General features: G+C 41.5%; 1 protein-coding gene across 1 annotated transcript in view; it reads left to right on the top strand.

The window, feature by feature from the left end:
* Window positions 1-15,147: 15,147 nt before the first annotated feature.
* Window positions 15,148-18,536, top strand: part of T265_07285 (hypothetical protein) — a gene marked incomplete at both ends in the record, with an annotated part of 29,102 nt that continues 25,713 nt past the window's right edge. Inside the window, one exon of the mRNA XM_009172772.1 lies at window positions 15,148-15,454. Within this exon, the coding sequence (XP_009171036.1) occupies window positions 15,148-15,454 (307 nt within the window). The remainder of the gene's footprint in view (window positions 15,455-18,536) is intronic.

Below are 18,536 nucleotides of genomic sequence, written 5' to 3'. Positions count from 1 at the left end.
ATCCTAGTTTCTGGAACAGTGCGAGTATAACTGTTCTGTTGTACCCAGGAATATACTGTATTTCATATGCAACCACGTAGCTCCCAAAAGCAGGAACATATCTGGCGAATGTGAAATCACTACCCGAATGAGAGCTGCGTCCTAAAAATTCAACTAATTGCATGGTCGACATTCAAACCGTTCAGTTCATGCTCCTTTGCCTCTGGGTTGCAAACTAAACCTGATTGAAATTTAAACAGTCTGTCAGAAATGTCTGTATTGTTCCAGAACGCCTGTCTCTACTCCATTAGCGTCAACTCTGATTTGTGTTACAGATTCAGACATCTTGCGAATGTGTTATTATAATAGTGGAATATTCTGATGTTCGCCACTTTTCCTGGTTGACCTGAAGAGGGCTAGTGCCCTTTTGAAAACTCAGCATTATTTACGCATACGAATTGAGAGGCTGTTTTCAACCCGCAATGATGACTCCAAATTTCGCTTATATTTTACTTTTTTACACACCTTTCACTACCCTTTAAAGTGTGCGCAGCATTATTTCCCTTTTCACTCTAACCCGTGTTTACAAGGAGATTCTAAAAGTCATTATTTGTTTTCTACCCCAAAGAAGAGTTTGGGATGTAGTCCAAGTAAGCTATTGGAATTTCTTCTTGTTAGTGAAACGAATCTATGCTAGAAGGCTAAGAGGCACTTTACAGCTGCTTGCTTCTTACTGGGATCATCCACGAGGAGCATCTCGTGAAAATCAATGGAGTTTAGAAACTGCCGCTATTACTTGGAACATTTAACCTTTCGGCTGTACTTGGACCTCGGCACTTGGAAAAGGTATGATGCCACTCATCATTCAACCACACAGTAGATGTCCCGTGGTCACTTACTGCTTGAGTGATAACTTCATAGACACCCGTCTTGTTATATTATTCTCCCAACAGAGCCTCCTATATAGCCATGCTCCATAAGTCTATAAGTATCTCAGAGGAAGAATAATTCCGCAAGACAAATGAAGCTTCCATATGAGAAGGTGTCTTTCGAGGAGCCAGTCAAATCGTGACCACGTGATGTAGTCTCCATGAATGAGGGGTTGGTGGCACTATATCATGTCTGAAGCCAGCTATCACTGTGCTGATCAGCCGCTCATGGCCCAAACGGTTTGGTGTTCAACTGCTGGTTCAGGACTTTATAGACTTTTATGAAGTATGCCATGCTGATGAGTCCCACCAGGAACAAAACTATTTAAGAGTGCTTCTCAGCTTTTCGGCATAGACTAACTCCAATGACGGGATGACATTTCATTTTAAAACTACCAATCCCACTCATACCATTATTAAATTCAGTATGTTTTTAGTTTGATTTATAAAACTGACGGAAGCTGATTCTAGGGTGTAATTGGTCTTGATTTTTAGAATGTGACTGGATTTTGGAAGGTTACTTAAAAAGTTTACTCAGAAGATGAAAAAACAACTAAAAAACTGGCACCAAAATGTTAGTGGTGAGTACGCTATTCGGAAGGTTATTGAAAACTAATAATTAACCGATGACCGGTTTCACCCCTTTCCAGGATCATCAGGTTGAGGTTGTTCTTGCGTTTCTCCCAACATTATGTTTCAGCTGAACACAAGTTTTACGCAGTTTGCAAATTCCGTTAAAAAGCAGTCTAGTTTGTTTTCAGCGCGAAACTTCGTCGAAGAAAAATGTAAACGACAGATACAGTTGGGATGCAGCGCGACTCATCTGAGTCATAGATTTTTTAAGTGCATCGAATTCAGCCGTCCATTTGGCGGGACCCACGTGGACATATGTATAGTGGGGTGAGTACGCAGCCGCTGCAGTGGACAAGCAAGTGGTATGGGGACGATGTCCACCCTGACCACCAGGCGGCAGTGTTGGGTGTTAGTTGCCACTTCTTGTGTGATGCCGTACTATTCTGAATGAACCTGGCTTCGTCAGGCAGAACGCTGTGATTCCCTGATGGTACATGCACGATAGTTACTGAATGTGTTCTGACGGCGAGCAGCACCTATCTGTCATCCGTTCTAGCTTTGACCTTGAAGCCTTAGAACCCAGGTCGATTCAGTCACTCCGAAAAGAACTGAGATGGGTGACTTTGTCCAGCAATTCTTGTTCGGTCAACCTACCACCTGTGGTGACCAAAACGTTGGACAATTGAATTCCATCGCTGACTCCCAGTTGTTCGCCCATATACTTATCAAAGACCGTCACGCATCACGCCCAAACGTCGTTCGTTATTAATTAAGTGCTTTCGCCTTAACAGTAATAAATAGTACAGAAAATGGACAAAAGTTCTAAAGACAGCAGCTAGTGAGCTCAAATGCAATAAAAAATTGACAGCTTTGTTCAGCTAATGATACAGTTAAACCAAATTTTGATAACCACTGAACAATAGTCATGTTGCCAGGATGAGCCATGAAATACTAATGTAGAGAACAAATTCACAAAAATATCGTAGTTTCAAAGCTAGGCAGTCAGATCGTGGAAGATAACCATCGTCTAAATTCCGGTAATTTTTTTCCACAATGAAGTGACTCACTTGCTTTAAAACAGGTAGTTCAGCCATTTTGTTTCAAGCAAATAATTTTTCATAGTAATGCTTCACCTATAAAATAATAAATTACAACCCTGTGATTAAATAACCTCACATTTTGTGAAACACTTCAGGTAAACTTCTCTACAATCCTAGAAGTCCGACAAAACTCCTCAGGAAAGGCTATTTCTGTACAAAATTGGATTTCACCAATCAGCGGTACGTCATTTGCCACACCTTACCAAATTTTGTATGGATGCTTCCATGTTCCTAAAGGTCCAGTACTGCATAGTGTCTCACCGAAGCGAATTCGGTGCGAAACCCAGGAAAAGTACAGCGTGTCCCCGATGGATACTGTAAAGCTGTTTATCTATGGATAGTTTCCTTGACCGAAAATGAACTGTCGTATGCCAAAGCAGAACTGGAGCATTTTATTTTTGAGTCTTTTTTACTTGACCTTTGCAGGTGTAGGTAAGTTCGATGCCAGCAGCTGTTCCTAATAGGTTCACATTCCAACTTTTTCAAATAGGTATCTCAATATGCTTTGTTTTTTGATGTTTCGGACGGAATCATGATGTAGCGGAATATCGGAAAGATTGGGTGAACACTGAACTCGGGGACGTTTGCCATGCAGAAGCACATGAACACACAAGATTCACAAGGCAAAGTTGTGTAAGTATTGGGCTTTGGCTCATGAGCTTTATTTCTGTTTTCCATCCACAGAAATTGTCGTGAGCACCTGCCTTCGCAACCCTGCCAGGATGGTTACCATAAACAGAGTAGACCTATCACAAAGATCCTGGATCTATATATGTCCATACAGGCCTCAGAGCTAGCACGTTGCTCACTCACACACGGTAGACGCGGCCCCAGATACAGCAACCTGTGCACACGCTCACCAGCTTAACGCACCACACCAATAGCACCGGCCGGTTCAGGTAGGCAATGGTACACCAGGGACGGTGTTCTTCAAAAAGGAGGCCAGTGTAGTATACAGTGTCTGTCAGTTTGATTGATTTATATGTAAGTATTGATGATGTACAACCTTGCTTACTGGGCTTTGGCTCATGTGCTTTGTTTCAGTTTTCCATCCACAGAAATTGTCATGAACACCTGCCTCACGGAGAATCACTGTCCCCTGGTGCTTCCATAGCGTGCATATTACACTCCTTATAAAATCTCTAATCGATGCAAGTGAGGGGAGGGAAATTGTGTGTATATCCCAACTGAATTTTTGGCTCGCTACTCAAGTCCACGCTGGAAGCCACCGACCATTTGTTGTATGCATCCCACGAAACTCTAGAGAGATTTGAAACCAGATGAGTTAACATAGTGACAATCCTATTCGGTCACAAACGTACAATGCTTTTTGGCTTGCCAGCTGAGGACGACTTTGGTTGAAATTTCGACTATGAGAGTCGCGAATTCCTCACTACCTGATTTTACATCTGTGCCGGCAACTGAAGTATCTTAACTGATGGTGCTGTATTGGTAGAATGAGACAGACAGTTTGCACAGCGGCAGTTTAAAAAGGGTTTGTAGAATTAACCCTCTGTACCAGTTGCCATCAAAAATTCAAGAAAACCATGGTTATTCATCCCGATTATGCACGAGAAATCTGATTTGATTTAAGTGTCATTTTCTTGTTATCTGCACATGACACAGAAACACATTGTCCACCAAAAGACCCTCAGTAGGGGAAATCATCGTGTTAGGTATGCCTGGGAAGATCAATCCCATCGGTCAGGAAAATGTAAGCTGTTCCATTCTTATTGTTAACCGTCAGCAACGTACTCAAATGAACCGCCAGAGAAGACTATCTAAGATTCTCCTAATCACAGTTGAGTGTCTGGTCTTGTTTAGCTTACTGTTACTTAGGCATTTACTTCATTCAGCTTTCTAGAGTTTAGCTCCACACCACGTGATCTCGTTTTCACTAGCCTCACAGTGAACAGCTACCCACATACACACTGTGTCCGATCTTAATACATCTGATAAGTTGCTTTCATTCTGTCCTGAACTGCTTTACTCTTCGCATGATATGCAAGAGGCCCCACATTACTTACTCAAATAGGACGCGGGCGAAGCAAGTGCAGAAGCCAGTTCGTGTGTTGAAACATGAGTAGCTCAAGTGAGTTTATTGGTTGTTGATCAGGTGGCTGTTGAGCCGTTTTCCGTGCTTGGCAGTAGACGAAATCGTTTCGTCACCATACAAATAGACATCATCAGTGCACAGACATAATCAACTGCGTACTGACGATGTCAACTCGTATGGTGACGAAACGTTTTCAAGTCAACTGCCAAGCTCGGCGAACAGATCATCAGCCACCTGGTGAACAAGCGCAAAGCCAGTTCACTGGTTTCCAGCTCACCAAACTGAACTAAAGATTAACCATGGGAAAACTTCGTTTTTCTCTTCTAACGTAGAACAAAACAAACTAATTGACGTCAACCAGTTTTTTGCGGAAAAAATCTCCGAACTGGAAAACATGATTTGCTGACTACGCACGGTAAACTGATTCCCTACCAAGCCACCCTTGCCAGGAGTTACACGAACGCAGATCAAATGGAAGCTGTCATCGTGGAATAAAAAGTTTAACCGGTGGACAGGGCTGGTCAGATCATTCTGCCTACAATGCACGTACGGTGAATGACGTTTTGACGTGCTGTATAATTACAGGCGTTTTATTAAGGTAAACCTTAATGTGGGTACCGTCAGAAAAGGCATTAACTTGACAGTTCGCGTTCATTCGTGTTACAGACCTTGGAGGTTTAAACAAGCAAATGCACCGTAATATTAAGGTCTTGTCGTGATTCATGATAGAAAGGGAGAGTTTCGGTGCAGAGGCTGAAAAACTTACAACTAAGTTTAAAATGCACTCAAAGTTTCCACCTCAAAATAGGGAATCCGTTCTAACAGGTAAATAATACGTTCTTCTCCGGTGATCTTACTTTAGAAAATTAGTTCAGAAACCAGGCTTGGTTCGGGATAACGCACGTTTACATTATCAATGAATCATAGTTACTTGTTCTTGCTTTTCAGTGTCACTGTTTCTAATACTCTTTGTGTGTCGGATGTGTTCCAAAATGGATATTACGCGGTTCTGTATGTATGGTGGTGGTACAGGGTAAAACACTCGTTTAAAATCACAGCCGTTGAAAACTAATTTAACAGATAAGGATTGCTATTGTCTATGTTATGAAGACGCATGTGACTCCTAATCAGCTCGCAACATTGTTGATATGCATTAAATGGTAAAGATATGAACAGCGTGCCCGCACACTACAAGCAACATATAGACTGACGTATCAGGGTTACACAAATTATTTAACGGCAACAAAAGTTGAAGCACACAATAAAAGCGAAAACCGTAGTGGAATCAGAACAGTTACTGTCTTTGTCCTGCCTTGTTTGAGGCAGATTAAGAAGGTCCCGTAGGAGGTCTGATCTGGTGCCTACAAATCACCTAAAGCCTGAGGAACACAAAGATGAAAAATCGTAGAAGGCTCGTGTTGGTCTCATCTTTAGAAATACTTTCCCCAAAAGGAAGTAAAGATTGAAGGGTAGAATCCACCTAGAAAAGCCTGAGGAACACAAAGATGAAAAATCATAGAAGGCTCATCTTTAGAAATACTTTCTTCAAAGGGAAGTAAAGATTAAAGGGTAGAATCCGCCTAGGATGCAAACAGTTATCTTTTTGAGGTGCTTAACAAGCATTTTTGAATTTCGTGGGACCAGAATTCGGCTGAATTCTACTGAGATCATCTCATGGTATCTTCCTTTGGGTTAAACATAAAGCTGATGAGTTATAGTCTTTTTTTACCTGGAGCAAACTTTTATTTGACGATAGCATTGCTCTATGTAGACAGACGCGACTATGGTCAAATGTTTCCTCTAACATCCTAAAGTTTCGTAAAACACTTTTCTGAGTAACGGAATCTAGTTGATCAGTAGCATCGCTGACAGAGTAAACGTCACCGCCTTTTGAATCACCTTCGTCCAGCAGTAGGCTGTCAGTGAAGGATACAGTCTACAGGTAGGCGGGGACGCCCGGGTTTACATACGGTTGCAAAATTTTAGGACTTACCAGGGGTAAATAGAAGAAGGCTACATGTTGACAACTCTTAGATTAGTAATAAAAATGCCTTGAAAAATATATCTCAATAACAGATAAATTGTTCAGCACACTGATGAATTGATTTGATTGAAACAGCTTGGATGGCATTGTCATTTACATCCTGTCCGAGGTGACCGAGAGCCTTATCGTGTTCTATCCACCTGAACGGTTCTCATTTAGAAAGTTACACAAGTAGACAAACTTTAACGAAGTAATAATTTGGAGAGAACATTAGGAGGAGTTTAGCGAGAGTCGTTGCGTGCCACATTGCACAGATAGGCTGTTTTTGCGGAAAACCGCCCTTGTAAAAACAAGATGTCAAAAAGCGTGCATTTGAACTACGATTATCCGTTATGCTTAGTTTGTTACTGAAGATACGCTGTTTTGGTGATATTGCTCCGTCATCCCCACTCGGGCCATACATCAAACCGGCTGTTCTAAAGTTCTTGTGCAGAAACGCCACCAAAGATTGAGAGCGCAGTTGTAACTTTTCACCATCGTAACTTCAGGTCTTTGTCCTTAAAAGGGCACTCCTAATAAAATGAAGGGTGTTCACTTTTACTTGAAAGTTTCTGCTGATTGAAGTGGTTGGTTCAAATATTGTGCAGGAAAAATCTGTTCATTTATCTGTCGTGGTGTAATGATGTGTAGGAATTCTCAAATACAGTAATTTTAATTAAAAAAACATCGAAGTTGTGATGCCAAAAATCAAAATTTGCTACGGCTGTAACGGAAATACAACTGATGGGGGAGAATGCGAGTAGTATGTTTTCTCGCAATAGATCTTACTTTTCAAGAGCCGCGAAGCGGATTTACGAGAAAGCATACTACTCGCATGCCCCCAATCAGTAATATCACTGTTACAATGGTAGCAAATTTTGACTTTGGACATCAAGCACTTCGATATTTTCAAATAAAATTACTGTATTTGAGAATTTCCACACAATTTAATCGGAGTGGTGTGGATTTCTTCGAAATTCCATCAGGGTAAACAGAAACATGTTTTACCTGTAATTTTATTCACCTTGAAATTAAGGATTACTAGTTAGGCGTAACACATTATTCATAACGTTGATGAAAGTCCTTCGACAGCACACAATCGGTTTCTCTCTTCTTGGGGCTTACCAAGTAGGTTTATTTCCAGAGATTCCGTCAGCCTTGAGTTCTAGCTGAACACAAATGGACAGAATTCGACAATATTCACATTTTTACGCAAATTTGGTATTGACGAGAGACTGAAATGAATTCAGCTGAAACGTTTGCACCAAGCACCTTATGAGAGGTGAATTGTGCTATCTAGAATGTCATACCAACTCAAACATGAGGTGGTCCGGTGCAGCACGGACGTAAAAGAGGGACTTAGCTGAAGTCGGTCAAATCTCCTATCAGTGCCAAATTTGTGTGCAAATGAGAGTGGCTGAGGGAGTATCATCTGTTCGGCAATGCCAAGTTCCTAAAAAGTATCACACTTGCCTGCAAAGAAGAGCATGTGCCTCTGGCGCTAAGTGCCTAAAGTAAAAAGTAGCCGTGTTGTCCACTACTGCACAACAATCTGCCGCCGCGAAAGACCGAGGCCATGCACAAGAGCTATTGAGGTTTTTCTCAGGTTGTCCCGTTTTGAGGAGATGTATATGCTGCCACACGTTTCTGGCTGATCTGGGTAACTTGAAAACCCACATGGAATATTCCAGAAAGCGGTTGTTTTTTACCCAAAGTGGTAGATGAAATCGCTCGATTCAGTGACCGGAGTTCCCCACACCTTGCACATTGTGATTAATACCTCACACACGTACTACAGAGAATTCAGGCGCTCTGCTTGTCTGAATGCCTGCCTCAACCATGTGACTCGGTCACAGTATGGCAGACGGAAAGCAAGGAACCAAGCATAAAACATCGAAGAATAGATAGATTTATGTTTTTTGGCAGACAGGAAAATTCACCGAACAGCACATGCGGCGACTTTTTAGAGCGGCAGTTATCAACTCCCACATTTTTATAAAACTGGTGAAGACTGAGGCATCTTTGATCATTTGAACTCTATTTTTTTATATATTTTTTCTTGATTATTGCACCTATTTTTGCGGAACCAGCCAACAGACAACAAACAGTGCACCAAAATTCACTGCTTTCTTCTTCCCATAATTTGTGCACCAAAATTCACTGCTTTCTTCTTACCCATAATTTTCCATGTTGCAGGGAGTTTTGTTGGAATACGAAATTTGGACGAGAAATTTCAGCCAAATGTTGGCGTAGAATGCACTGCTGACGTTTTTTACACTGTTATAGGCTTTGTTAATCCGCGAAGCATGAAGTATTTTTCGCCGCGCCGCCACCAAGACAATATATGAAACATTCAACTAACATTACCACTTTCTGTTTGGGTGTTGTAAAGGCGTAAAAGTTTGAAAACAACAGGGTGAAGATTAGGAATAGAAGAATTACCGCACTAGATATTAGAATGGTTCTCATTCCGCGGAAATGGAAACACCATTACAAAGCTAACAGAGTGTCTAGTGTGGACCTCCTCAAAGACTGGTTTCTCGTCAAAGGATCTTCAACTGAAATCATCAATGAACTTGCCTGACCCACATTTTCCATTAGTTACTTAAGTGGTAGCTGGTTACTCAGCATTGTAGTGTCACGCCTCTAGACAAGCCTTTCTGCTTTAGAAAAGAACTGGATATTTTGCGTCACAGAATTTTCATGTTTTCCGAATGTTTTTGTAGAATGCTAAGTAGAGGGCCACGAACTAATTTCTAGTTTCTTCCGTCGTATAAGTGAATTCAACCGGTACCGGAATTCCAAGCATTGTGCAATTATTTACCCTTATATGGGTCAAAAGAGAGGCGAACCCGACAAAACTCTAGAAAGATTCATGCCTGCGACTTCCCGGCTATAAGTATCAGACTAATCCAGGAGTACCTGTTCAGCTGTATGACCAACTTTCACTACAAAGTAGTATAGTACCACTCAACCTTCACTTATGGAACGTGCATTAAATGGTCACTTGTTAACTGAATCCTGAAGTAAAGAGTTGTAGGGTGAAAGGTTTACTCGTCTTGCAAACTATTTTCTTTTCAAGACTGTTTTTAATTTGTCCACAGTATGAGAACATTCGGGAATATCCACCTTCAATTCCTTTTTGAGCTCAGCATAACAGACAGACTGCCTTTTTTGAATTCGGTTTACACGGTAGTGTTAGGCAGCGTGACTGGCACGGACTGAACTAGTCACAACCAGATTTTTTGCCATCTCCAATTCACTCCTCAGTTTCTGATGAGTGATGGGCAAGGCAGCCGAATGGCGGGAAACAAGTAAGATGGCTAGCTTGGATAAGTACGTGATAGTATCAGCAGAGGGAAGAAGAGTCAAGCACGTCCCTTGAACAGCCACAGCAGCAAAAGTTTATTTCCCTTCCGTTTCGTTAATACGGAAAACTGTTCTTTTAGGTGTGTGAGAAATGTATAGTCGTAAAACATCATCAATGCACTTTCATTTCGATAGATAGTACCTGTGGAAAATTTCACTTGGGATGCAGATAAGATCAACATTCTGGACACACTCAGACGCCTGTCTCTTTATCTTTCTTGCTTATTTTTATGCCGCTTGTTAAACTGGAGAACCTGCTGGCATCTTGCCTTGTGAATACAATCCTCAGTTTGACTAAATAGACACGTTTATTACACACTAGTTAGTAACGTTTGGAGGACTTTCAAATCATTTCCGGGCATGGATGGCAGTGTAAATTGTGCGTAAAGAAAAGATGCTTCTTTCATCACGCGTGGTATTTCTGTGCTCAGTATTCTACATCCACTTGTCCCAGCTCACAGACCCTACGCGCAGGCTCCAAACAAGTGAATAAGATCACAAATGACGTTAACTGTCTCATAACTCTGAAGGATTAGGTCTCCGCTTATATTTGGGTACAGCAGTTTCCACTATTAGAGACAGGTTACTTGGTTGTGGCGCAACCAACTCAGAGACCGAAATTTCCTGTACCATATCAATGAAATTTTAATTGAGGGGGAACAAATACTAATTACAACTTGAACTTAGCTTGGGGCTGCTGTGCACGCGATATCTATTTGACTGCAATGAGCAAAACGGTTCGCATGTACACTAGAATAACTAGAAATATTAATAATAGTACACAATCGTTCGGCTATAACACCTTCTCAGTGCATAACTGCCAAATCACCTAAAAAAAAGCACCAGGACTGAGATACTTCCAAGTTACCCAAGCTTAGACAGGAGCCGACGAGATGCGAAGGTTGGGTTCAACCAACCACTCTTCCCGTCAGTAAGTTTCCACCTCATACCCAGATTCGGTGCTAAAATATCCTACCACAATTGCAAATCCCTTAACACCATTAAGTACGTTATCTAATTTCCGCTTGATGAGTACTGCGCCGCCCACGCCCATACTTTTATTTTTCCTTTTTTAACCGGATGTTTTATTTGGATATTATTTTAATTTATATTACGTTTCAAGTTAAGTTGGACCACAAAGAAATCCGACATTTTTTCACCGTACTGTCATACTAAAAACATCTGTTGTTTGCAGCTTTTCAGACTAATCCAAGTTTGCCAATTATAGATGAATAAATTGTTTTGCATCGCCCTCAAATACTAGAAAATATCGGAATCTGGCAGCGCGACATTGTATGATTCGAGTGCTCGACAACCGATAGTACAAGTTTCCTACGTTGCTTCAGCTTTCATGGGCACAAAGTCACACTTTTAGAAGTTTTCAGTGTAGATAGGTTTGGATAGAACGGGGTACTTGAAGCCATTTCTCTTGCTCGTTTTTATTCAGTCAGCTTGGGATATATTTGTTGAATGTTCCTCATTGGAGGAAAGCTGAGTTGATCTATCTTTAGTTCTGCTAATGCATCTCAGGTGATGGCTCTTACAGTGTCACATGATTTTACGGTCGGTTCCCTCGAGTACTAGGATAGCAGTACCAACGAGGCTTCATGCAGCCGCAGAACACTACTGGATGTCTATAGAGGAAAATGATGGTAGCTCAGGTACCGTAGATGGTGGTCGTTGGCTTGTTCGCTGAGCTGGGCAATTTGATTGCAAACGTTTCATCACCAATCGAGGTTGTGCACAATCACCAACCCACCGCTACGCACTACTACGCTCCACAAAAACGCACTGATGATATCACCTCGATTGGTGATGAAACGTTTGCAATCAAATTGCCCAGCTCAGCGAACAAGCCAACGACCACTACTGGATGTTTCCTTTGGTAACATGTTATTTTCCATGGTTTTTCATTTGATGCGCAAGTTTAGCCCGCTTAAGGTCCCGTTTACAACCTCGATTCATTTGTTTCTTTGGTAACCCTATCTAAAATCCTTCAGTTGTTTTCAAACAAATATTCAGTGACATGCTTATGGAGACAATAAAATGGTTCTATACCACGGTTTTGAATTCAAGACATACCAGTTTTAGTCCTTCTACATACCAGAATATATAATCCTTGTTTTGGCTAACGTTTTAGTCCCGAATAGCATAGTTTTTAAAGTTACAACCAAGGATATTACCTGTTTGTTCTGTGTCCTACACGTTTTGAAGCTGAGTTATGGTTTGAACTCATCAGAAAATTTGTCCAGCTGAAAGTGGATATGCGAAGGGGAATTTGCCGCACCAGGTTATTAGATGATATAAACACCGGTTGGTTTTTAAATGAACACAATTGCACTAGCTTACTCCTTACTATTGTGAATATTCTAAAAGAAGCGGAGTGTTTGAAAACACTAGGGAGATAGCTCAAAGCAAGTGGTACGTATAATTTGCACTTGTTAACATAGGAAAAAGTGATATTCAGTGGGTGCACACAAACATGGGACATTCATGGCTTGAGAAACGTTAGATTTCTGTGCTTAGCTATTGTAGCATTTGTATGGTGTTTTGGAGGCTTTTTTGCCAGAATATTCCGTAGCACATCGCACCCGAAGCTAAAAAATGTACTACGGTCGATGTCTTCAGTCCTCACTTGCTGGGTGAGCAGACTCTCAATAATCCCCTAGCTCACACAGGACACACGCTCGTAACCATAAAAAATAGCCTGCACACGATCGGACAGTTCGATGCTCAGATGCGGCAGCATTTGTCCGCTTTCTGGGCCACCCAGTCTTCGTATTTGGATTATACTCTGAACCTTGAACCGTGATCTGGCTTACACACCTTCATAACTGATGGGTAGATTTTTATCTTTAAAAAAACAATTGGGGGATGTCAGTTACCAAGCCTGCAATTTTATGTGGAGATAGTTGTACGTACATTGTAAAAATACCCTTTTCTGGTGCGGCTTCAAGTTCGATTCAATTTTTGTTACCGTAACAGCAACAGAGGTGTAAGCGTAATTTCGGAACAGTCCTGAGGGAGAACCCGCTAAGAGACAAAACTAAAAGCACAAAAAATATAACATTGCGTTTGGATTAACCCTTGCATCAAGCTAGCACTTCCGTGGTAACTAAGGTAATTTTTGTACCATTATGATTATTTTATGTTGTATCATATCATCGCCTGCCACCAGCACAACATTCATAAATCAACACGGAAGGGCTAGTGAGTCTTCTGAAGATCACCCCGAATTTCTAGACAGCAAAGGTTCAAAAGACCGCATTCGTCACCTTTTCGAAGCAACTCTCACTACAGGATGACCGCACCAGGACTGGCCACCTGGCAGTTCATGGCGATCCCAATGGTACAGTAATGGGCCTTCCCAAAAAAAACACTTTTATGGTAATGTATTGTGTTATCTGGCTGAAGCTTGGAGCAATTACTGTTTTTCTCTCTATTATAAATTTCCAAGTCTTCCCGCTTTGGGAAAATTGGTAAACACCTCACGTAGGAGAATCAGTCACACGACGAATAAGCCTACCATCTGAGTAGTCACCACTTGAGTAGCCAGTCAAAACACTGTAAACACCTGATGTTTATCCCGTGATGGGAAGATGGGTCCCGGTATATCCTGTCTAAATACTGATCAATCGCTCGTGGCTGAACGGTTATGTTCAAACTAACAGACGAGAGATTACGGGTTCGAAATTCCCTTCAGTATTGTGCTGATGATTTTCAATGAAAATGAAACAGCTGTAGAGTGCTTCTCGGCCAATCAGCGTCGACTGTCTTCATCTGAAGGAAGAGGATATCTGTAAAATATACCAAAATCCATTCATACTAGCAATTTGGCATTATTGCCCGACGATCTAATTTCCCCGAAGTCAGGTCGGCATTAGTGGCTTTCAAATAATGCCAGATTTGGCTTCATCCAATCCACACGTCGTCTAACAACTTTGTGCAAGCCTCCGATTGTTTAACCACTGACGATCGGTAGATCAGCTCCGGATGCCAGCCATCCAACTCTGTCGCTTACTGTTCTAGTGTTCTGTTCTGGTGTTCGGTTGTCCACCGTATTTGTCCAAGTATCCGCTTGATATGACACAATATCAGCAAAGACCATACAAACAATTGCTAAAATGCCTTCCCCCCAAAAAAACTCATTTTTTGTGTTTGGCGCCCGAGGTGCGAAAGTGCGCAACATGATTGCTGCTTACTCGTCATCCAAATTTCGACAATGCGTGACCTGGTTCTTATTTCATCCTGCTAACCAAATCGAACCTTTATAATAAAATTAAGTTTACAAGGAGAAAATTCTGACGCTGATCCCAAAAATTTACATATCCTATGGAAGGAATTCAATTAATTGATAATTCTCTGAGATTTGCTGCAATGTGTAGCTAACAAAACCAAACAGTTGTGCCGAACAGCGTTCACCGTAACCATAGCTTCATATTTCGCCCAATAACAATGCCTTCTAACTTTCGTAGTAAATATTTTACCTTCTGCACAGAATTTGAATGAAACGGCGTACTATTCTGAAAGTTTTCTGACCACAACTGTCTTTACCTGCCGTCATTGGGTTTGCCGTAGCCAACCACAAGCTAACTCCGGAAGTGCTTAGCCTTTATTGTACCAACCTATAAGGTTTTGGAGAACATGCACATGCGATCACTCTTCTCTGTATGTGGAACACGGGGAATATTCTAATATTCTGACAGCAGGGATCGCACATTACCAGGGGCACGTGCACCGGAATTTTTTTCGTTTACCCTTGCTTATTCTGTTTCCACTATTGGCGCCAACTTCGAATTGGCTAAGTTGTTTTCCCACAAGCCGTCTAGTTACGGTGCCTGAACCTTACAAAACCCGCAAAATTTTCCGGAACCGTGTTTCGTCCAAGGGCGATAGATGGACAGCCATCGAATCAAAACACGCGTCCCAGATAGGTGGCAAATGCTGTGTCGGTCACATAGAAAACACTCCTCTGGACCGATTGGCGTTTAATGGGATACCAATACAACGCATTGCATCAGACCAAGTCTTACGTTTCCGCACACAGTTGCTTAGGTATTTTTCTGACAAAGTTTGTTCACCATTGATATGATGTAGGAATACCACTGTCGCCAAAAAATGGAATTCGATCTTGACAACTCAAACAGTAATTTCTCCGATAACCATACCACCAGTTTCCTCGAAAACTTGTTTACAAATTCCACAACCCTTGTTTATTCCATCTACGAGGATGTGACGAAAACCGCGCAACCGTTGTCCGTGGAATCCAGTGAGACAAGCACTTCTTCCCTGCCGATTCCAACAAGTTGTGTCCGGGAAAAATGGGCAGAGCCGGATTTTGCAAGATATGCTTGTGAGGCAAACACTAACATCTCAATGATTGCCGCTATCTTCTTACTCAGCATGATTGTATTCGGAGTTATAAGTAAGCACTTCAAAGCAAAGATTCTAGATACAATTTTTTAGAAATTGAGCTTATGGATAGCCACCTCTTTATCCTGTAACGATTTGGAAATACCGAACGCTAATTTACTCCACTTACTTTACCCGCTTGTTTGAGCATGAGACATTTAGGTATCAATATAAATATTTGTAAATTGCCACTCAGTTGCCAGCGCAAAAACTAATCAGAAAGCCACTTAATAGGACAAAGCAAACGGTTTTTCAGTGAGGAGGCGTTTCAAGACTTGTGATTGATTTCCACTGAGACCATAGTGTCTACAAAACTATTCTTCATGATGGCTAAAAGTCTGGAGGTCTGAGTCTCATTGTTTCGGTTTCGTGTGGTAGTGGTACGTGTAAATCAATATACGTGTCACTGGACCTTGAATTACGACTGATTTCTCTGTCTGGAGGCTCTTTTTGTTGGTTCTGACCGTTTGGTGATTACGTGTCCCTTGATCCCGGCCTCTTCTGCTCTCATCCTATGAGCTCTGTTCTTGGCCTCTCTGGGTCCTACTTTGTGAAGCTTATTATTCTGACTCCAAGGAGTTTCTCTTTTTTCTTGGTTTGCTAATCCGATAGTCAGCTCCCTTTGAGTAATGCAGTCGAGATATTTATCTTTTCCACTTTGAGATGCGCAAATTGGTTCTAGTTCAACGCGTCGCTACACCAAATTTGTCGCTGGTACCATGCTTTCGGAGATTCCCTCTTGTGTGTAATGTTTCCTTATGACAAGTGATTTACTTTGTGGCCCTTTTAAACTCTATATACGGAAATAAAAGACAGAAGGTCATCTATTCTTACGACTGCAGTATTTCCTTCATTACTCGACAAAAAACTTGTTGCATTTGTCTCCTTTGATCTGGTATGACACATTATTCCTCCTGTTTTCATGTCTCAATAAGTGGCATTCTGTTTGTAGACTACCAGGATTACTTTTGACTCTCATCTCAGATATACTCCTGATTCAATTTACAACTATCTATCTAGTCAGTTGTTCTTTCTGTGGCTACTGATAAGGTCTCCTCTTTTTCAAGCTTCCCTTGAAAGCACATACGCAATACCATCAGCAACCGATCCACTGATATGCTGTACTCCGTTCCAAACAACACTGTTTTTTTCAATTCGCCTGACGATGAAAGATTCGCAATCAAAGTGCTCAGCTCAGCCAGCAAACCACCAACCAGAGGTGAATTTGTCTGACCTACTGACATCCCTAGCCTGAAAGCACTCTGCTGTCTCAAACAGATATCAGTATGAGCTTCTACTAACTTGAATGGGGTTCCTAACATGACCACAAAGCGTGAAATGACAAGGTCTCGAGAAGGTATGCGAAAAAGTTAAATATGGTTTATAATTACATTTTATTAGTGATTGGATAGCAATCTTGTAAACTGGTACGTCGATTACGGTTGACTGGTGATAGTAATGCCCGTTATCATTAATAAGCAGGCTACTAAGGTTACCGAACGGGAGCCAGGAAACACTGAAGAATTGAAAACTTCGGACAACCAGTTTTTTTATTTAGTCCGCTTGAATACACTGACTGCTTCCAGTTATGTTTTAACCACAACATTATGATTTTTGAGGAAGAGAACAGTGGCCTAGCTTTGTTGGCCATGCAGTGTACCTGATGATAACGATCAGAACAACTTGAAACCTAAGGGGGACAATTTTGTACTTTTCTCATGTTGAGACATTCAGTGTGGGATTTCTTAACACGGTCTGACACGAGTATCAAACCATCTCGATGGTGGATGACAGAGGAAAACGTCTCCATTGTACCACAGATGCGCATCATCTTTTTCGAATCATCTCGTACTAAAAGCTAGGTAACTTTTTAGTTAATAGTCGAGTAATTAGTCGAGCCTGAGCACATCACAACCGAGAGACTCAACTGGGTTCCAGATGAGTCTCTCGAAAAACCAAATTAATTTGCAAGTGAGTGTATATTCGCTTATTTCGTGCAATTTGGTTTCAATTAGAACATAAGGTTGACGGAAACCCGGGGACTGCGCCTACCTGATGAGCCCCAAAAAGGGCGAAACCGGTGGTGGGTTGTCGACGAATTTTCAGCAACCCTGTAAGTAGTACATTACAAAGAGCAATTCTGTCGTTTGTTCGGTGTTTGCGGTGGTTTACTATTATATGACAGAAACGATGTTCCTTTTCAACCCATCCTAGATGTATCTGTTTGAATAAGTGGCGCACACGTATGACCTTTCCGTAATACAGGTCAAAAGCGGGGCCTTTCTTAGCAAAAACAGACGTTAAGTAATTTACTTTCATCTTTCATCTTCTTTCCCGCACTTTATGTAGACTTACAAGATGGATAAAGGAGCGCGTTTTCATGAACTGCGAAAACTCTATAAAAATTCAGCGAGTTGACTCTCGTTTCCCAGTTAAACAAAGAAAACATCTGGCTGACAAAATTATTACCTTGAATTTTCAAGTTCCTCAATAGCTGTCGCAGTATGTGACCATCATCAACCAAAATAGTTGCGGTAGCTTTGCTGTGAACTGAGTCCCGTTTGCCTAGTATTCTAGATGGCCCAAGTGGGTGCCAAGAGTAGATAGCTTTTCTCTTGCAACAACCTGCATGGTTACTACATGAACTACGCTTGAAAGAGCCGGGAAGCAAAAACCCTGACCAGGTGATAAGTTAGGGATACAAGTTACCCGAGGGCTTCCATTTAACTGGCCAAGTTTGTAGTGCCAATATCATATTTTCTGGCTAAGAATTGCAGTTGTTAGCCGAAATACTACATCCTTTTTCATCCAGTTTGCCTTCGCATGATATTCACTTTTCCCGCGGGTTACTTAAACTGTTTTGTCCAATTACGGTGTTCCACCGAAAATACCCATGGTTAGTCCATCGCTGGTATGTTCAGTGGAGGCCAGTGTGATTCAATGAGCTTAGTTAAACTTTAGCCATGTGGTCATGTAGTGCGCTCTTCTCATTATCTAAGCGCAGCGGATGTGTAATTCTAGAATACGATCGATGGCGTTATACTAAAGCTGTTCCACCACGCAATATGATCAGTAGTTTTGACCCGACTTGATAT

Source organism: Opisthorchis viverrini, assembly GCF_000715545.1.
Source record: "Opisthorchis viverrini unplaced genomic scaffold opera_v5_165, whole genome shotgun sequence".
NCBI lineage: Eukaryota > Metazoa > Platyhelminthes > Trematoda > Opisthorchiida > Opisthorchiidae > Opisthorchis > Opisthorchis viverrini.
The sequence above is the reverse complement of the archived record's forward strand: the minus strand, read 5'-3'. Positions and strand labels throughout refer to the sequence as shown.